The sequence below is a fragment of the Dromiciops gliroides genome, chromosome 3, assembly GCF_019393635.1.
Source record: "Dromiciops gliroides isolate mDroGli1 chromosome 3, mDroGli1.pri, whole genome shotgun sequence".
Classification (NCBI taxonomy): domain Eukaryota; kingdom Metazoa; phylum Chordata; class Mammalia; order Microbiotheria; family Microbiotheriidae; genus Dromiciops; species Dromiciops gliroides.
The window spans coordinates 403,080,733-403,102,779 of NC_057863.1; the positions used below are offsets into that span (position 1 = coordinate 403,080,733).

General features: G+C 40.7%; 1 protein-coding gene across 5 annotated transcripts in view; it reads right to left on the reverse strand.

Annotated features, from left to right (window-relative positions):
- ARHGEF4 (Rho guanine nucleotide exchange factor 4) overlaps positions 1-22,047 on the reverse strand; it is a 265,862-nt gene that overhangs the window by 18,500 nt on the left and 225,315 nt on the right. For all 5 annotated transcript variants that reach the window (XM_043991992.1, XM_043991994.1, XM_043991996.1 and 2 more), the window contains one exon: positions 6,195-6,374. In XM_043991992.1, coding sequence (XP_043847927.1) covers positions 6,195-6,374 — 180 coding nt within the window. The remainder of the gene's footprint in view (positions 1-6,194; positions 6,375-22,047) is intronic.

A 22,047-nucleotide genomic window follows, 5' to 3' on the forward strand; every position in this document is an offset into this window, starting at 1 on the left:
AGGTTTTCTTGACTCCAAGTTCCCTCTATAGTCACTGTACTAGTTGCCTTATTGAAATACACATAAAAACAAACATACACATACCTGTGTATATATACACACTTTTATAAGAACATGACTACATGTACATAGACAAACAATGCACACATTCATGTATCAACACATATATACACCATTCATACATATACCATATATTCCATTCTCATTCCTATAATATACCTTTTTCACTATATTTAATTTAGCTATACTAAATTTAATGCCTGATTGTACAGGTTCTTTACTGTTATCAAATATGTGACATTATTCTAATGTCAGTGGCAACATATGGTGGGAGACATAGTAGAGGCTCACCCATGGAAGTATACAGATATTTCATACTAATGTAGTCAATGCTGATAGCTTTGGGCACAAAGAATGAAGCAAAGGAAAATTACTTCCTTTTCCTATTTACCTGAATATCATGAAGATGTCACTATATACCAGGTCAGATAATTATGCCCCTTTCTTATGTTATATAGGAAAGCCAGGGATAGAAATATGCTAGATTCTTCTTTCTCCACTTTCTCTTCCCTCTTCTCTATTCATTCAACACAAGAATACAAAATGTGTCCTATTTTGGTTTTAGTAAGAGCTGGAAGGGGCAGCTAGGTGGCGCAGTGGATAAAGCACCGGCCCTGGATTCAGGAGTTCCTGAGTTCAAATCCGGCCTCAAACACTTGACACTTACTAGCTGTGTGACCCTGGGCAAGTCACTTAACCCCCATTGCCCCGCAAAAAAAAAAAAAAAAAAGAAGTAAGAGCTGGAAACAAATGGTGCTCATTAATTGGGAAAATGCAGAACAAACTGTTTTGTCAATCAGTCAGTCAAATATTTATTAAGTATCTAAGCCTGGTACAACCCTGACAGATACCTTTTAGATTTGTAAGTCCCTGATCTGGAGTCAGAGGTCCTTGAGACAGGAGAGAAAAGACGAAGGACGGTAAGGTATTGTGAGAAAATAATGGGATTTGGCAGACGCCCAGTGGCCCTACCTGAAGATTGATTTGGAATTGATTGAATTGGGTGAGACTGACAGAGACTGAGAACCTACATAAGGTTGATTAAATCAAGACCACACCTGGCCAGCCCTGAGTGGGGTGTTGTTCTCAGAGGCTGTGGACTATGACATCAAAACGAGGCCACCCTCAACCAATCAGTTTGAAGGACCTCCCCTCCCAGGGTGGGAGACAGCAAGTAGGAAGGGAGGCTGGCTCCCTAGCTCTGGCCTCTTTCCTTCAGGAACCTCAGGTTGGTGGCTAAGGGAAGAAGAAGGAGTCGATTCTGAACCCTAGGGTAGATAGACTTTGGCTATCTTTCTTAACTCCACACGTTCTCTTTACTGACTTCTTCTTCTTTTTTTTTTTTAGTGAGGCAATTGGGGTTAAGTGACTTGCCCAGGGTCACACAGCTAGTAAGTGTTAAGTGTCTGAGGCCGGATTTGAACTCAGGCCCTCCTGACTCCAGGGCCGGTGCTCTATCCACTGCGCCACCTAGCTGCCCCTCTTTACTGACTTCTAATATACTTTAATAAATGCTTAAGGCCCAAACACTGCTGCTGAAGTTTCTAATTTATAAGTAAATCCTAGCTAGTTTCCCCCCCCCACACACACACACACATTGCGGGGCAGGTAAGGACACACACATTAGATTTTAGTCGTCACAGTATATATGAAGAGGAAAGGAGGGAAGAGGTTGTATACTAGGGATAAAGAGGGGAAGCTCTGGGGATCAGAGACTGTGTGGAGATTCGGGGGGTGGGATGGGAATAGGCCATGGAGTTAGACAAGTTTGGAGGGAGGCTTCAGGTTTTAGTCAGCCACAGAAGTTTGGGGTAAATGAGGCTATAAAGTTCAGGTGTTTTCTCATAAATGACCAGTAGGTGGCAGCCAAGCAAAGGCAATGGCTCTGCACACCCAGCTCACACAATGTGGTGTGAAACTGGAAGAAAACATGACAGGTGATTCTGGTGCCAATAAAGCCGTTGACTAGCTTAATTTCAATGTTTGGCATTTTAAGGACAGTCACTGAGCATGCAACTATATGCACTTCTGGGCAAACACGCTTGGATTTCAACATGTGACAGAGAGTATCAAGAAGATTCCTCCCATTGTCCCCCCTTTCAAACACATGGACCCCACTAGCGAGTAACAGGGCTTGAAAAAATTTATTGGGGCAGCTAGGTGGCGCAGTGGATAGAGCACTGGCCCTGGAGTCAGAAAGATCTAAGTTCAAATCTGGCCTCAGACACTTAACACTTACTAGCTGTGTGACCCTAGGCAAGTCACTTAACTCCAATTGCCTCACCAAAAAAAAAAAAAAAAATTTAATCTCTGTAGCTTCTTTTATTTGGGTTAAGAATGGGCTTTTCCAGACTTCTCTTTTGAAGTGCAAATACCCTGGGGGTAGGTAATACATTTAGTACCTACCACTAAATTGTGCCCACTCATAATAATGGGAATGTTTAGGGAGAAACATGAGTTTGCTCCTAAAATGGAGGGAAAAGACACACACACACACACACACACACACACACACGCACAGGAGATAGAGTAGATGTGAAAAGATGGTGAAGTCATATTTTGCTGATTTCACAGTTCTGCTTAGAATGGGTTCTTAAGGCACGTATGCATAAACAGCAAGTGATCTCCCATAAAGGATGTTTTCTGTCAAATGATGGTGTCAGGCCTTTTTCATATTAAGCTTTATCAGACACAGAGGTGTCGTCAGTGCTTGGAACACCTGAGTTCAAGTACCACCTCTGACATATGCTCAATCTGTGACTCTGGGTAAATCACTGAATTTCTCATTGCTCCATGCAGCTCTCTTTAAGAGGAAAAATTGCAGAGAAGATGCATTGGCTGAGGACATTTTCTACACCTATAGGGAAAGTATCCAGTACTCATGTATAATAGAGTTAGTTGTAAGTTTTGTACAGGGTCATAAGAGAGGGTGTGTGTGTGTGTGTGTGTGTGTGTGTGTGTACGTGTGCGTGTGTGTGTATAAGTGGCCACATCTACTCAACACAGCAAGCTGAGACACAAGAACATTTTTACTTTGGGCCCCCAAAACTTCTGTTAAAATCCTCCTGCTTTCTTTCTTTTTTTTTTTTTGTTTCTTTCTTTCCTATAGAGTTACCCTTCCTTTCTTCTTTTCTTCCTTCTTTCCTTCCTTTACTTCCTCCCTTCCTTTCCTCTCATATTCCTTCCTTCTCTCCTTCCTTTCTTTCTTCCTTCTTTCCCTTCCTCCCTCTCTTCCTCCCTTCTTTCCCTCCTTCCTTCCTTCCTCCTTCTTATGTCTAGTAGATAGATAAGACACACCAATAGCTGTAATATGCAACATTACAAGAAAAACGTATATTAGAAAATAGCAGAACAAATTTATCACACCACCTAAGTGAGACACAAAGAAGATATATGTTAATGGAAGAGACAGTCTTGGCATTTATGGGACATTACCCTAAGAAGGCTAGTGTAAAGGCACTGAGAAGGGAGATGGATCCGAGCAAGGAGCTACAATGGGGGACAATGGATTGTGGGTGTCTGTGTCCAAACGTGATAGTGCTAGATGCCTAAGGGATACAGTGGAGAGAGTGCCTGAACATCATATTCCCTCACACAAATTGTGTTTCCTTAAAATGGGGGTATAGCTATGTTGGAAGGCAAAACCTTTGGCTATGATTCAGCAGGATTCTGAATCATACCAATTGTCAATGGTTCAGTAGTCAAGACATACTGGGAAACAGAGAGGAAAGATTGCTTAAGTCTCAGGAAGAAAAGGATGATGAAGATTTAGTGGGGACAGACATATATGGACGCTTTGACTTTAACTTATAAATGGCTCAGTGGTAAAGAAAATAATCTATCTCCATTTGAATGAGGTTTATAGATTCCAGGGTACTGTGTCCAAGGGAAGGGAAGGAGGAAAAAGAATCTTATTCATAGGGAACCACTTGCCCTCAAATGTTTCTCTTGTCTGGCCTTTCAAATGATGGTTAAACATCAACAGTCATGATTATTAGAGGTTCACTTCTTTGGGTTGTCAAGATTCTCATCTTGGGGGGCAGCTAGGTGGCGCAGTGGATAAAGCACCGGCCCTGATTCAGGAGTACCTGAGTTCAAATCCGGCCTCAGACACTTGATACTTACTAGCTGTGTGACCCTGGGCAAGTCACTTAACCCCCATTGCCCCGCAAAAACAAAACAAAACAAAAGATTCTCATCTTATTTTATTTTTCAAATGAAAATACACCTTTTCTATCTGCCATCTATCTCCCCTTCCTCTCCTCCTGCCATGTCCCTCACTGAGAAAGCAAGAAAAAGTGATAAAATAATGGGATTTGGCAGACGCCCAGGGGCCCCCACCTGAAGATTGACTTGGAATTGATTGAATTGGGTGAGACTGGGAAACTGACTGAGAACCTACTTAAGGTTGATTAAATCGAGACCACACCCCTGGCTGGCCCTGAGTGGGGTGAACAGGAGACCACCCTCAACCAATAAGCTTGAAGGACCTCCCCTTCCAGGGAGGGAGACAGGAAGTAGGAAGTAGGAAGGTGCGGCGGGCTCCCTGGATCAGCCCTTTTCATGCCAGAACTTTGGGTTGGTGGGGGGAGGGGGGAGAGAGAGAGAAAGAAGAAGAAGACGAAGAAGAAGAAAATAGATAAACTTTTCTTGTGTTACTGTACTCCATGTGTTGTCATTACTCTTTAATAAATACTTAAAAGCCTAAACTCTTGCTGAATTTATCAATAAATCTTAGCTAGTTTCCCCCCAAACTGGGGGCGGGGGTTGGCAGGTAAGGACATACATTAGATTTTAAACATCATAAAAAACAACCCCGAAACACCTATTACAAACAATAATGGTCAAATGAAACAAATTCTCACATTGGTCATTTCCAAAAATGTATGCCCCAGACTGCACTCTAAGTCCATCATCTCTATCATGAGGTGGATAGAATGTTTCATCATGAGTCCTCTGGAATTCTGGTTGGTCACTGAAAGATCATTGTTCAAGGTTCCTAATTCCTTCAGTCGTTTGCTTTTATACTGTTGTTGCTATGTAAATTGTTCTCCCAGTTTTGTGTATTTTATTCTCCCTCAGTTAATACAAGTCTTTCCAGATTTCTCTGAAACCATTCCCTTTATAATTTTTCACAGCATAAGAGCATACCATCACATTCGTATGACATAACTTGTTCAACATTATCCAGTTGATATTATACTCCTTGCTTTCCAATTCTTTGCTATCACAAAAAGAGCTGCTATAAATATTTTTGTACATATGGGTCTTTTCCCTCTTTTTGTGGTCTCTTTGGGGGGTATAGACCTAGGTCTATTACTGGGTCAAAGGGAACATTTTAATAGCTTGTTGGGCATAGTTCCAAATAATTTTCCAAAATGGCTGGACTAATTCACAGTTCTGCCAACAAGGCATTAATGTACCAGTTTTCCTACAGCCCCCTTAACATTTGTCATTTTCCTTTTTTTTTTTTTTTTTTTTGGTCAACTTTGCTGACCTGAGCGCTGTGAGGTTGAACCAAGCTGCTTATTTTAAATGTAACTGTCTCAGAAGGGTGATACATTAGCCATTATCAGCCATAAACTTCTTGATGCGTATTAGTTTAAGCTCTGGTTTTCCACCCTGATAGCTGAGATCAAGGCCCTAAAAGAATGGGCATTATGATTTGGGCTAGGGAAGAAGGAACTAAGGAGCAATTCATTCTTATATATTCAGCACCTAGCACAATGACTGGCACATAGTAAGCACTTAATGACTTCTTGGTGACTGACTGATAATTCTGAAACGTTGGGTAGGTGGGGACCACCGTAGGCAACATGAGGGCACTGGAAAAGAACAGCACTGAAAAAGGAGATGAGAGGACACAGGAGACAAACTTCATCTACTTTTTATAATTTTGTTGCAGATTAGCCTAGATGGGACAAATCCAGGCAGTAACATTTAATAGCATAAAAAATGAGAAATCTTCCAGTGTGCTACTTCAGATCAGAATTACTAAAGGAAGAACATTTCTTGTGTATTGAAAATTGAACAAATTCTGAAGGAATCACTCCCCTGTCTTATTTGTGCTGGAAGAACACAGGGCAGAGACAGATGCTAGTGGCCACAAGTGAACATAAATGTTTAAGTCTTACCCGGACAAAGCTGGCAGGAAACCAGCCCTCACCATCCAGGATCCGCCCCCACCACCACTCTTTGTTGGTTGCATCCATCACTTCAATGACATCTCCAGCCTTGAACCCCAGTTCTTGGTCGTCCATGGTGACATGGTCCCAGAGTGCCTCAGCATAGACCACACTGCCATCACTGATAAGCTGTAGACAGATCCAACAAGACACTTAAAATGAGTAAAGACTCAACAACAAGCTAAAAATTAGATATTTACTGTGTGAAAGATACCACTCGAGTAAAGTAGGGGTATAAAGACATATAAGACATGATTCTTGTTCTTGAGGAATTCATGATACAGTTAGATAGACATAACGTAGGGACATGAAACAATCAGAAAATCATTAAGTCCTAAACTTTGGTTCATATTCTAAAGCTATAGGATTTCATAAGATCACAGGTTTAGAGATGGAAGAAACCTCAGGAAACATCTAGTCCAACCCCCCTCATTTCAAAGGTAAGGAATCTGAGGCCAGTAGAAGTTAAGTCATTTGTCCAAGGTTACTCAATAAATAGCAAAGCTAGGATCTGAAGCCAAGGCCATTGACTCTATTTCAGAGAAAGGAGGCTGTGATGGCTGGAAAAGTTAATGAAGGCTTCATAAATAAGGTAAGATTTGAAAAATGGGTAGTATTTACATAGCTTGAGCAATGCCAAGTAATGGCGGTAGAACAAAACCTTTCTTCCAGATATCCCAGACTATTTCACTTTTTTTTTTCTTCTTGAGACTGGTTTTCATGATCTCATCCAAGCTGGACATGCAGCAATCATTTGTGGGCACAATCTCACTGCTGATCAACATAGAAGTTTTGACCCACTCCGTTTCTGATCTAGGCCCCTCTTTAGGCAACCTGCTACTCCCCACCCCCAACCCAATCCCAGTGGCTCCCCATATTGTTACTGGATTCAAGGCAGACAACGGATCAGTTTTATTCCTATTAGAGCCCAGAACCCTCCAGCTCAAGTGATTCATCATGCTCAGCCTTCACTCTGAGTATAGATTTTAGGGGTAGACTGCCCCACTGAGCACAATTATTTTTGAGAGGAATACATAACTGAACACACAGTGGGTACCCAGCAAAGGTTTGAGTTAAAAGAGTTGGAACTTTTCATTTTTCTCCAAGGAGGCAGGTGGGATTAACAAAAAATACCTCCAGAAAAGCAAGAGTAAATTCTTTGAGAACAAAGGTAGAAAGACAAAATATACTCAGAAGATAGAAATACAGAGCAGGGCAATAGTGAACATGATTCTCTGTAGCAAAGTGTATCAAAGACCACCGGTGGCATATAGTACTATTTTCTTTTTTTAAATAATATTTCATTTTTCCCCAGTTATGTGTAAAGAAGATTTTAAACACTCATTTAAAAAAATTTTGCGTTCCAAATTTTCTCTTTCCCTCACCTCCCCCTTTCCAGAGATAATAAGCAAGTTTATATAGGTTATACATGTTCGATAATGCAAAATGATTATTAGTCATGTTGTGAAAGAAGACACAGACCCAAAGGGGAAAAACAAGAAAAAATACAGAAAGTGAAAAATAGCATGCTTTGATACATGCTGTACTAGCTACAACATGAACACTGTTATTATAGCAAGTGTATCAAAGATGGCGGCATGCAGGACCATTTTCAATGTAGACATTGTTATCACTGGAGAATAGGGTCGTGGGCTACTGTTATCTCCCCCAGACCATTTCATTGCCTGTGGGAACCACTACCAGATACTTCCACAGGAGCTAGCATAGTCACAACTGTTTGCTCCTTAAGAGATTCTCTGGCCATGGAAGACCATCTAGCTTCACCTCCACAAGACCTTCACTTTCTTCTTTTCTCATGTAGTGGATACTGCTGGACTGCTATGTCTGAAGAACATAAGGAAATGACTACCGTCATTTGTCAAGGAACTCACAGGTTAGCTGACCAATAGAAAACTAACCCATATAAAGTAATTGAGAGTCTGGCCAACTTGCATGTTTACAAAATAGCCCCAGAAAATGGAAGATGCTGGTCTTGGAGCCAGGAAGACCTGAATTCAAATCCAGCCTCAGACACTCACTAGCTATCTACTACCTTACTGGCTAGGCAAATAACTTAACTTCTGTTTGCCTCAGTTTCCTCATCTGTAAAATGGGAATAATAAATAATAGCACCTACCTCTCAGGGTTATTATAAGATGAAATTAGATAATAATGTTAAAGCACTTAGCATAGTGCCTGGCACAAAGTAAGCTATATAGAAATGCTAGGTATTATGGTTATGATGAGGATGTCACCACCAGGGTTCCCCAGGAGAAAAGGGGTCGGAACCAAAGTTCCTGAAAAACTGTTCTTCACATTGCCTCTATCCAATACTCCTGGGCACATCCTCTATGTATGTGAGGGCAGGGACTGTAGTTTTGCTTTTCTTTGTGTCCCTGGCACTCAACACAGTGCCTGACATATAGTAGGAGCTTAATAAATGCTTATTGACTGACAGCAAATATCCTGATAGCACTTTCCATCAGACTGTTCTTCTCACTTCCCCTTGTACAACATGTCTATCCTATCTTCTCTCTATTTTCCTATGTCACTTCTCTTGCTTAGATTTCCCTCCCCAGTTCCTTCTGCCTATTCAATTCCTAGGCATCCTTCAAGACCAACTCAAGATCCATCTCTGCCAGGAGGCCTTGCCTGCCCCTCTAGCTCTGCAGCAGTTTCTCAAGGTATGTACTACTCATTTGCCCCAGAACTTTGACATCTGTTGCATCTTTTCTCATTAACTACAGTTAATCTTTCCTGAGGGTAAGAACCCTAGTCCTATCTCTTGCTTTTTTTTTTGTTTTTTTGTTTTTTGCAGAGCAATGGGGGTTAAGTGACTTGCCCAGGGTCACACAGCTAGTAAGTTTCAAGTGTCTGAGGCCGGATTTGAACTCAGGTACTCCTGAATCCAGGGCCAGTGCTTTATCCACTGCACCACCTAGCTGCCCCTCTTGCCTTTTTTTTTTATAGCATTTCACAGTCAGTCAATACTTTAAATGATCTTTTTGATTGAATGGCAGGTTCTGAGCAACTAACTGTCCATTAGTCTTGCTGATGAGCTGGAGCAGCTAAAGAACCCAACAAAACTTGCCAACCTGGCACAAGAACCCTTGCTTAGTAATGAGCAGGTTCAGGTCCATTTTTGTCCATGTTTGGTTTTGAACCACAACAGAAAGATTTTATTTATGGAAGGCTAAATCTCAGAGCTGAAAGGGATCTTCTCCAGGGGTTCTTAAGATTGTTTTTTTTAAATGTCATGGGCCCTCCTGACAACCTGGTGAAGTCTATCCATTCTCAGAATCATTTTTTAAAATGAATAAAATAAAATGCATTGGATTAAGGGGGGAATCAATTATATTGAACTATGTCTGTCTATCTACTATGTACTATCCCTCTCTCTCTCTCTCTCTGACAAGTTCATAGATTACAGGGTATGAATTCCTGATTTTACATAAATGAAAACCAAGAGAGGTTAAATAACTGGATTATAGTCACACAGATATCAGTTTATCTACTTGACACAATGGATAGAAATCTAGTCTTGAAGTCAGGAACTAGATAAAATAAAAATAAACTAACCTCTAACCCTATAGCAAACTACAGGGGTGTCATGGTTCCTTTTCCTACAAGAAGCTAAGACCTAAGCCAGATCTTGCTTCCTTCATAAAGCCTTCCACAACTATCCTTTTGATTCCCTATCTTTGACCTCTTTTAGTGTTTTAATTTTGAGCACTTGACTTATATTTGCATTGCTCTTGTTTTCTTGGATGTTAGAGCTCTTTCACTAAGTAAACTATAAGCTCCCCGAGGGCAGAAACTGTCTTTTCATCTTGTATTCACTACAATACCTGGAATGGTGTCAAACATATTGTAAATGCTCAGTTATTAAATAACCAACTGGCTGACTGAATTATTCTTTGCTCCATCTGGGTGAATCTCCCCACTATCTTCCAGGGCAATCTGGAAGACTTGATCTTTCTAGGTCTCAGGCTCTTCATTTAAAACAGGCATATTCATAGCTATACCCTCTACCACACTGGAGTGCCATGAAGAACAAATGAGATTATGGATGTGAAAACTCTAGTGTGATAAGAACATTTGACACTATTATGACTTAGGTTGAACCAGGGAACAACAGATGCAAAACTTCAATATGGCAAGTAGAGGTCCTGTAGCAACTCCACGCCACTTGGAACTTAGAGAATGCCTGATTATCTGGATGGGAATTGTATCATCACCATTATTCCTAGCCCTCACATAAAACATTTAATACCATTGGCTGTTGGTGTATATATAGGCCAGGTAACACGCTAGGGGAGATACATAGCTATGCTGAGCACAACAGCAATAAAACCTTTTTTTTCAAGAGGTCCCTTATACACAGACAGAAAGGAAACAGGGTAGGTATTAAGTGGAGGGACTGGTATTGATGGGGGAGATATAGGTATAAGTATGAGTCACAGGGGAAAGGAATTCATCTCTCAAGAGCAGAGACCTTATTTTCTTCTGTGTCCCTCATAGCCAAGGAGAACTCAGTTTACAATCTATTTTTACCGAAACTTTCTGATTAGCACAGTCCTTGGAAGCTAGTATTTGATTAACAAATAACTGTTGATTGACTAACTGATAAAACAATTGATTTCATAAGTATAGAATGGTGAAAAACTTAGTAGAGTCAAATAGAAGAATATGTCCATTTAATATAGTGTGAAACACTGGACTTCAAGTTAGAAGACCTGAGTCTGAGACCAGACTTTGTCACTTATTATTACCTGTTTGGCCTTTGGCAGGTCACTTAATGGCCCTGAGTTTAATCGCAGGCCCTCTCCTATAAAATGGGCATATTAGTAGTTTCCCTACTTTCCTCACAGGGCTGTTGTGAGGATCCGGTGAAATTATTTATACACACATATACATCTATATGCATATAGATGTATATAGAGAGAGACAGAGAAAGAGACGGAAAGACAAAGACAGACAGAGAAAATCAATGTGACATAGTAGACCATCAATAAAAAAAAAAGCAGCTTGACTTTTCCATTTGTCAGTTGCTGGCATCTGGGGAGTTGTTTTAGTTGAGGGGAAAGACCACTTTGAGAAACTGGGGTAAAGGAATGAAAAATATAGTATTCATCCAAGAAGAGAGCACAGATTCTGTAGCAGAATGGCTAGATGAGGAGAATGATTAAGTGGTGTAAGTTATTAATGTACTCATTATGCACTTGGGAAATCAAAAGCCAGTGATAGGATATGAATTTCTTCAGCTTTCTAAAGGGTTTAGGGCTAGTTTGGCTCCAAACCAAATCCTGAGATATAATCCCTTTCTGAATCCATCTTTTATCTTTTTTCCCCAGCTCATCACTCAACCAAAACTGCTGTCATCAAAATTACCAATCATCTCTTAATTGCCAAATCGGATGGTCTTTTCTCATTCTTCTCTACCTATCAACTGTATCTGAAGCTGTTGAATACTCTCTCCTCCTGGTTATGCTCTCCTCTCTAGAACTTTTCCACCCCTATCCCATCAACCTTTTCACTCTGGAGATTTCTTCACCCCTGCATCCCCCTCCTCCATTTGGTGAATTCCTGACCAGAACCACCATTTAAGGAAGAACCCAGGCCAGCCACACTCACTTTTCTCCTGGCTCTACTCCTGACTCTACTTGGGTGCCTCTATCTCACTCCCTGCTTTTTTGGCCCCTTTTCATGTATTGTCTTTCCTCATTAGAATGAAGACAGGCATTATCTTTCTTTTTAGCCTGTATTTGTATTCCCAGGACTTAATACAGTGCTTAAGAAATGCTGTATCTACCTACCTACCTATCTTAAGACATCACTCTCTCCTCATTATTCTAACCTGTGTAACTACATCTTTTCAGCTCTGTCCTGTGCATTCTTTTCCTCTCAGCTCCCGTGGGTTTTGATATCATCTCTATTCAGATGACTCATCGATCTATAAATCTAGCCCATTATCTCCTAAACTTTAGTTTAGCATCACCAACTGTCTATTAGACATTTTAAACAGGCTATCCCAGAGGCATCTCAAACTTAACACATCCAGAATAGAACTCATGTCTGCCCCCAAACCTTTCCTCTTCCCTGTTTCATTCAAGGCACCAGAATTCTCTTGTAGCTTTTTTTTTAGATTTGTAGCTTCAGCATTATTCTCCACTCCTCACTGTTCCTTAACCCACATAACCAATCAATTGCCAATCTTGCCGTCTCAACCTCTATAACATTTCTTGCACTTGATTCCTTTTCTTTATTCATGTAGCCACTGCTTCAGCGCAGGCCCTCATCATCATCACTGGAAGTGGCCTTCCAATTGGTCTCCTTGCCTCAAATCTTTCTTTTTCCACTCTATTTTGTCCTCCGCACAGCTGTCACAGTGATTTCCTTGAGACCAGATCTAACTATGTCATTTCCCTATTCAACAAACTACAGTAACGCTCCCTATTACCTCTAAGATAAAATATGAACTCCTCAGTTTAAAGCTTTTCACAATCTGGTCACAACCCATCTTTCCAGTTTCAATGGATGTTAATTCCCACTTTCCATCCAGAAAACCTTGTCTTTTCTTTGTATCTCATACATGGCAGGGCACCTCTCTTTTCTGTGGTTTAAACTGGCTTTCATCAATGTGTGGACAATCCACACCCTGCCTCTAAAATTCTTCTCTTCCTTCAAGATGCAGATTAAGTACTACTTTCTCCAGGAAGACTTTCCTGACTCTCTCAACTGCTAGTGCCCTCCATTTCTAACTATGCTGTATTCATTCTCTATAGTTTTATACACTTGTGGTCTTCCATTAGAATGTAAACTCCTTGAGAGAGGGATCTGTTCTATTCTTTGTATTTTTACCTGAGGGTCTAACTCTAGCACAGTGCCTGGTATACAGTAGGGGGTTAATAATTGCCCGGGTGACATGATAATCTAATTAAATATCAATCTTTTCCATCAATCACGAATATTTAGGATATGAGGTAGGTAGAGAAGTATCCAAAAGATACAATCAAGAGAGACAGGAGGCAACATATACCAGGGAAGTCAAATGATCACAACTACTCTGACCACTATCTCCTCTTGGTCCCAGGATCCTGAACTCAAGAGTCTTGTAATAGCAATGCTTCCCAAACCAGTGTCCATAGCCATCATCCTGGGAAGCAGCCCCTGTGAAGATATTCCTGACAACTAGTGCTGCAGGTGCTATTTCCCCATGTAATTAAGATCCAGAAAAGAAAGTTCTTGTCATTGACGCCCTTGGCACAGTCAAATGGCTCAATATCAGGAACTGATATTATTTTATCTGTTTAAATAACATTAAAGAAAATGCATAAACGTCTGTTTTGCCATTGTGCCCTAAGGACCATGGGATCTTTCTATCTTATTTGTAGCTGAAAACTTCCATATAAGTTATCTCTTCCATTAGAATGTGAGCTCCTTAGAAGCAGGGATTGTGCTAAGCACATAGCATGTGGTTAATAAATACTTCCTTTATCCATTCATTGTTGAATAAATGGCACTTTGGAAGCAAGTCCTACAGTCCTTGCAGTCGGGGATTCTATCTCTGTTGGTTGGGAGGAGGTATTATCGTTCACCATGAGAGGGCAGTATAGTGTAGTGGAAAGAGAAGTGGAATAGGAGGCAGGAGACTGAAGTTTGATCTCAGCTCTGTCTTTGATTATCTGTTTGGTCATTGGGAGGGAAGCAGGGAAGAGTAGTCCCTATATCTGCCTTTAGTTCCTTCCTATTTGCCCCCTTTTTCCTTTTCCACCCTTTTCCTCCCTATCATCGATCCCAACTTACTATCCAGATTTTTTTGTTGTTGTTGTTGTGGAGGTGTTTCTTATACCCAGGAAACGGAATCTTCCCCAATCCCCTTCTATGCCCCTCTGATATCTGTGTAAGGTCAAATGATTTTAATCATAGCAGGTAAGATTGATGTTGAACATTAAGGAAAAATTTTCCTTAGTAGCTCATTTCCTTGTAGGCCATGCTTGACATAGAGTTGTCTTTTCTATTCCATAAATTCTCAAGGGAAAGAGGCACCATAGCTTCCTCCCAGAGGCTCATACCCTCTCTGGGTCTCCATTTCCTCATTTGTAAAATGTGGGGCTGGACATGACCTCTCAGCTCTAAATCTTAACAGCTCTCAATCTTGTGTCACTTACTCTTTCTGAGCTTTAGTGTCTTCATCTGTAAGATAGGGTTGCCAATAATTATAACATTAGCTCCCAGAGTTTTTGTGAGGAAAGTGAACTATAAAGTATTACTAATGTGAGTTATTATGACCTCACCTCACAAGCTAAGGATAAATATTTTTCAATTTTTATTAACATGTTATGAATCTATCTCATAGATATAAATTTATGAATTTATCCCCATTAAATCCAACAAATACTTATGAAATGTTTAAGGTACTAGGGTTATACAAGGGTGAATAAGACATAGCTCCTTCCCTCACAGAACTTTCAGATCTATTAAGGGAGAGAAGACAGTGAGAAGCTTATAGACTGCTTGGGTCTTGATTGAAGTGGATGACCTCTGATGTGCCTTCCAATGTCAAGGTTCTACGTAAACCACTTTCTATGCAAAAAAACCCAACTAGACTATAAGAAATAATGTAATAAATGCCAGAAGAGAGATACAAATAAAGTACAAATTGGAGCAAAGAGGAAGGAGAGGTTGTTTTTAGCTGATGGAATCTGGGAAGGCTTCATGTAGGAGGTGATATTTGAGCTGGGTATTGAAGAATTGAAAGATATTTCCAAAGCTATTTCAAAATAGCCAGCACTATTCTTTGCAATAATGAGTTCTATAGTTTATTCCCCTCTGGGTGAGTAGACCTGCCTGCCTCTTATTTGTTTTAAATATACCTCTTTTAAGCCCCAAGGGATGGTATTAGAGGATCTAGAGAACATTCCAGAAGAATGGAAATTCCTCCAGAAAAGAGACTGTTTACTCTTGTTTTTAAATCCCCAAAGGTCTAGCACAATACTCTGAAAATAGTAGACACAGTATATATATATATATATATATATATATTTTTTTTTTTTTGTGAGGCAATTGGGGTTAAGTGACTTGCCTAGGGCCACACAGCCAGTAAGTATTAAGTGTCTGAGGCAAGATTTGAACTCAGGTCCTCCTGACTCCAGGGCTGGTACTCTATCCACTGAGCCACCTAGCTGCCCCCACAGTATTTACTTAAAAAAATAATTTGAAAGCTGTATTCCTCTATGTCCTTCATAATTGTATACATTTCAGTTATAATCCCTTCCTGCCTCCCTCTCTCCAGATAAGAAGCCTAATCACTTCTGCCAATTGTCATGAATTCTTATTGCCACCAACAGTTTAATATTCACTATTATTAGTGAAGTTCATGAGTCAAAAGTGCCATATGTATTCAAACCTCTGGTTGTGGAGCTCCTGTGGAGGGTTCAGGGGGTTGGACTGATAATGTTCAGTCTTTTCACATATGAGAAAAACTGAGTGAAGCATGTGAGGGGGCAGAGTAGGGGTGGAAATGGATGAGAGTGGAAGAGCTTGAGGAGTTCAGGCCCTGTAGTCCCACAAAGATCAAAATCTTCCAAATATTGTCCTCAGAGTCTTTGGAAGATTCAAATGAGAGAACCTAAGATGAGGCAGGTTACTCACCTCCTGACAAAGAGGTGATGGGCTCAAGATGTAGAATGAGACATGCACTTTTGGATGTGGCCAATGTGGGAATTTGCTTTGCTTGACTATGCATATTGATTATGGGAATTATATCTTTTTGTTTTGTTGGGTTGAGAGAGATGAAATGGAGAGAATATGCTTTTTAATTTAAAACATTTTTTTTTTTAGTGAGGCAATTGGGGTTAAGTGACTTGCCCAGGGTCACACAGCTAGTAAGTGTCAAGTGTCTGAGGTTGGATTTGAACTCAGGTACTCCTAACTCCAGGGCCGGTGCTCTATCCACTGTGCCACCTAGCTGCCCCAAAACTTTTTTTTTTTTTGGTTTTGGTTTGCAGGGCAATGGGGGTTAAGTGACTTGCCGAGGGTCACACAGCTAGTAAGTGTTAAGTGTCTGAGGCCGGATTTGAACTCAGGTACTCCTGAATCCAGGGCTGGTGCTTTATCCACTGCGCCACCTAGCCGCCCCCCCAAAACATTTTTTAAAAGAAAATATTGATGATGAGGAGGAAGGATAGAATGATGATGATCTGCTCTTGGTTCTTTCTTCTCTCTACACTATTTCTTGGCAATCTCATCCATTCCCAAGCTTTCAACTATTATCTCTGTGTAGAAGCCTCCAAAATCTTTATTTCTAGCCTCATTCTCCCCCAGGGCTTTAGATTCATATTTCCAATTGCTTCCTGATAACTCCATCAAGATATCCCTGTGGCATCTCAAACTCACACACTATCTTTCCCCCAAAACTAATTTATCCTACTGATTTCATGATGGCTATAAATAGGACCACCATTCATACAGGCTACCAGGCCTTCATTTTTATCTTTGATTCTTCTCTCTTCCCAGTAGAACACAATGTACCTCCACTCCAACGCAGTGGTGTCCTTTTGGTCCTCTTTGAGAACAAAGAACAACCAACCAACCAACCAATCTCTCTTCTCTCCCATATTCAATCAGTTAATGTTAATTCTACTTCCAGAAATATTGTTTCTGTCTTCTCATGCTATTCTCACTTCAACTTCCCCAGTATAGACCTTTACCACCACTCACTTGGGCCATACAGAAACAGCTTCCCCTGGATGCTCCACTTTCCACCCATCTAATAATCCATCCCTCACACAATTACTCTAGCAATGGCAATTCATTATGCACGGCTCTGATCAAGTCATCCCTCTGCTCAAAACCCTTCCATGGCTTCCAAAGACTCTATTAAATAAAGTTGAAACCCCTTAGTCTGGCATTTGAGGTCCTCTCCCAATGGCTACTTCCCTGCTTTATTTCCCATACTGCATTCCACGGGAAGTATTCTCTCTTCTAGCTAAAGCAGACCATTCAAGATCCCTCAAACGTGTTCTATGCTTTTTTGCCTCCATGCTTTGACTCACATCATTCCTTATGTCTCATGACTCCTCCTCAACTCTGTATCTTTTAAGATCGGATCCAAATTTCAAGAACCAGGTCAAATGCCAGCTTTCTCCAGGAAGCTTCCATTGATGGCTACAGTCAGAAATGATTGCTTTCAGATACGGCATAGTACTTTTTACCTGGTTTACATACTCCTTTTATATTCTATTTTGTACTTACAACATGGCATAGTAGATGGAGTAGATTGGCTTCAAAGCCAAGAGGAAGGACCTGGGTCTAAGTCCTGCTTCTGATACATCCTGGCTCTGTGACCGCAGGAAAGTCAATTAATCTCAATGCTCTGGGCAACTCTCTAAGACTATAAATTGCAGAGAAGGTGCCAATCTGCACTGATAAAGGGAGTTTCCTCACCTGGGAGTTCTCTATACCAATGAAATCAAAGGTCTACTCTCTATTCCTATATATCATAGTTATTTTATATTCATGATATCATATTTTATATTCATAGTGTCTGAGGGTAATTTGGAAATCAAGTCTCCCTCACTCTGGGGCAGAAAGGTGGTACAGTGTATAGATCACTGGGCTTGGAATCAGGAAAACTCATCTTCATGAATTCAAATCAGGCCTCAGACACTTGCTAGCTTTGTGACCCTAGGCAAGTCACTTAAACCCAAACCACTCCAGTATCTTTGCCAAGAAACACCCCCAAAAGGGAGTCAAAGAGATTCAGATATGACTGAACTGGGGGCAGCTAGGTGGCGCAGTGGATAAGGCACCAGCCTTGGATTCAGGAGGACCTGAGTTCAAACCCAGCCTCAGACACTTACTAGCTGTGTGACCCTGGGCAAGTCACTTAACCCCCATTGCCCTGCAAAAAAACCCAAAAAACAAACAGATATGACTGAACTGCCTGAACAACTAACTCCAGGCGCAACACTCTGTGCATGTGGCGCCATCTAGCTCCCTCTGATGGAAGAAGCTGTTTCAGCTCATCTAGTCCAAAGCTTCTTAAACTGTGGTGGAAGCTATGCTGATGACCTTTGATGGCTGTCCTGCCTGCTTCTCTTTCGCTGTTCTCAAAGGAGGAGGTCATTTCTGAGAAGCTGGCTGCTGGCAATAAGCTCTCTTGATAGTATTTATATAGCTCTTTCAGGTTTGCAAAGTGCTTTATCATGATCTCACTTGATCCTTGGGTAGTTTGTCCTCTCATCCCTCCCTGCCACTCTTTGCACTAATGGAAGGAATAGGAGCCCCTGGTTGTGCTGCCCAGATGTTCAGTACAGTTCCTGGGGAAGAGAGAGAGCAATAATGTCATTTACATTGAATTTACAGCAGCAACATAATCCAATGTCTTTTTATTACTTCAGTCTCCAGAGGAAGCTTCCACAGGGTAACACCACCAAGTGTGAACATCTCCCAGGACTGAGGGGAAGTCAAGATGCTGCCCTAGCTTCATTCTCTTTCTCCCCTGCCTGCACATGCTCTTCTCTCTCTTCCTATTTCTTTTTGTCTTCCTTGTCTGTCTCTCCAGCTTATCATTTTAATTTTGTCTCTTTTTCTCCCTCCATCAGTCACTCTGTGTCTGTTTCCCTTTCACAGCCTGTCTGCCTTCTCTTCTCAATTTTCTTCTATCAGACTTGGCTTCTGCCCAGAACAGTAGCCTAGGGGGCATGACTCATCTCTCCTTCATATAAATGCTCAGGCCTCTTCTCCCTGAAGCCCATCTGAATAAGCTCCTTGCTACAAGCATGCAACGGTCAGCAACTCCCTCCTTCCTTCCTTCATAGACTGCTGGGTATACAGTCCCAGGGAGAATTAACAATAATAATGGAAGACATTTATAGGTTTGCAAAACACTAAATATATGTATGTGAGTTTGTATGTAGAGGTATTTTATATATTATATGTTTGCATGTATATTCTATTTATATGTATATGTATACGCACAATCTCACTTGAGCCTCACAACATATGAGGTGAATACCACAGGTTTAATGTCCTCATTTTATTGATGAGTAAACTGAAACTCAGATAAATGAATGCAGAATACTAAAAACACCACTTGCTTTGGGGACAGAGGAGCAGGATTTGAATCTTAATCAATCAACATGCATTTATAAAGCATCTATTGCATGTAAGACATGATGCTAAGTTCTAGAGATTTAAAGAAACCATTGAAATTGAAACCCTCGAGGAGCTTAGTGTCTATTGTGGGAGACAACATGCACAGATATGTTTGCATAAGATATACCCCAAATAAATATAAGATAATTTTGGCGGGGTGGGCATGGGGGCGAGTCCTAGCAGCTAGGTGGGGGTGGGGCCAGGACAAGCTCCCTAGAGAAGACAGTGCCTGAACCGAGCTTCGAAAGTAACCAGGGATACTAAAAGGATGACTTGAGGAAGGTGTGCATTGTAGTCACAGCGAGCAACTTGTGCCAAAAGGACAGAGACAATGTGAGATGGAGCATCTGTTGTAAGATCTGTGTGCTAACAGTGCGAGCTCTGATATCTTACTTAGCCCTTTGAGGCCCCAGGTTTCCTCATCTATAAAATGATGGGGTTGGAATGGATGACCTCTGTGGATCCCATGCTTTGTTCATGGTCATACAGCCAATAAGTATTAGCAGTGGACTTCAAGTCCTGCTCTTTATTACCTCCTGGTCTAAAATGTTTTTTACTTTAGCTCACTGCTCTTCCTTTTACTTGGCAGCAGATAATAACCCAAGAAGTATGGGCTAAATAGTAGTGCCATCTTCTTTTAGACAAGAATAAATAGAGTGAGACCAGAGCTGGAGTTGGAGTTACAATTGGGTAGGATTCCCGGAATCGCAACTTACTGGCCATGTGACTTTGTGTAAATAACTTAACATCTCTGAACACACACATGCATATGTTAACATATACACACATACATATGCACGCACATGTTCAAGAAAGCTAGGTGGTATAGTAGATAGAGCACCAAGCCTGGAGTCAGGAAGACCTGAGTTCAAATCTGGCCTCAGACAACTACTAGCTGTGTGACCCTGACAAAATTAGGTTTCTCATCTGTAAAATGGGGATAATAATAGTCCCTACCTCCCCAAGCTGTTGTGAGGACCAAATGAGAAATGTTTAGTACAGTGCATGGCACATGGTAAACACTATGCAAATGTTAATTGTTATTACTATTATACTTCTGTATTCTTCATATATAAAATAGGGAAGAGGGTTGTTTTTTTTTTTTTTTGGTGAAGATACAATGATATTCGTCATTCCTGGATTTTCAATTTATTAGCTGTGTGACCTTGTGCTAATCACTTATTCTCTCTCTCTCTCTCTCTCTCTCTCTCTCTCTCTCTCTGTTTCTCCCCCCCTCTCTTCTCTCTTTCTCTATATACATACATATATGTGTGTGTATACACACGTAAGTATGTATGTATTCTTATGTTCTTACCTACATTCCTCATCTATAAAGTGGAAAATAGAGTTTTGGTGAAGATCAAATGAGATTTTGTTGTTGTTGAGCCATTTCAGTTATGTCCAACTCTTCATGACTCCATTTTAGGTTTTTTCTTTTTTTGGACAAAGATGACTGGAGTGGTTTGCCTTTTTCTTCTCCAGCTCATTTTACAGATGAGCAAAGGAAGACAGTTAAATGATTTGTCCAGGGTCACACAGCTAGTAAGTGTCTGAAGCCAGATATGAATGCAGATCTTCCTGACTCCAAGCCTAGCGCTCTATCCACGGCACCACCTAGCTGCCCTAAACTTACACATAGTAGATGCTTAATAATTGTTTATGTACTTGAAACAAAAGGCACATATAAAATTTTGTGAGGCTTAAAAGGAAGGGATTTAGAGGAAGGGAATCACTTTCTAGGTGAGAGGGTTAAGGAATACATCTCAGCTGAATATCCACAATCTGTCAGTATCTTTATCTGAAGTCCAATAAGTAAACCCAGTCCTGGTTTGGGGAAGTAGGAATAAGGGTGGGGAGAACTGGTAAGATTCTTGTAGCTTATTTTTGGTTCTAGTTTTCCCTGTTTCCAGGAATACTTTGGCTATTTCAGAGTTGCCTGATTTTCATAGATGAGGGCAGGAAGCTGACAGGTAAACTGGATTAGATTCTTGGACTACTTGTCTTCACAAGAACATAGAAACAAGTTTGACCTTTAAAAATCATGTCAGGGACAGCTAGGTGGCACAGTGGATAAAGTACTGGCCCTGGATTAAGGAAGACCTGAGTTCAAATCCAGCCTCAGAAACTTGACACTTACTAGCTGTGTGACTCTGGGCAAGTCACTTAACCTTCATTTCCCTGCCCCCCAAAATTATCTGTCGATCTTGTAAACTTTTTGCTTTTCCCACTGCTATAAATAAGATTTAAAATTGGAAGCATCTTCTCTGCCCTATTCACTAAGGAACATTTATTGTGTAGCTATTATATAGAGTCTTGTGCTAGGAATTAGAAAAGGTACAAATTGTTCTAAGATTTTAGTCCTCAAGGAATCTCTAGTCTAAAATCTAAAGTTGGAGATATGTATGTATGTATTTGTGTGGTTATCCATACATATCCATACATGTTACATAGATATACACATAACTCCTATATACATATTTATATGCATACACACACACACACACATATATATATATATATACACATGATAAATAATAATATAAATTACTATATGTTAAGGGCCAAATGAGTGGTGCTAACAGTAACTGCTATGGAAATTCAGAGGAGAAGGAATAATTGTGGTTTGGGGGAAGGCCTCATG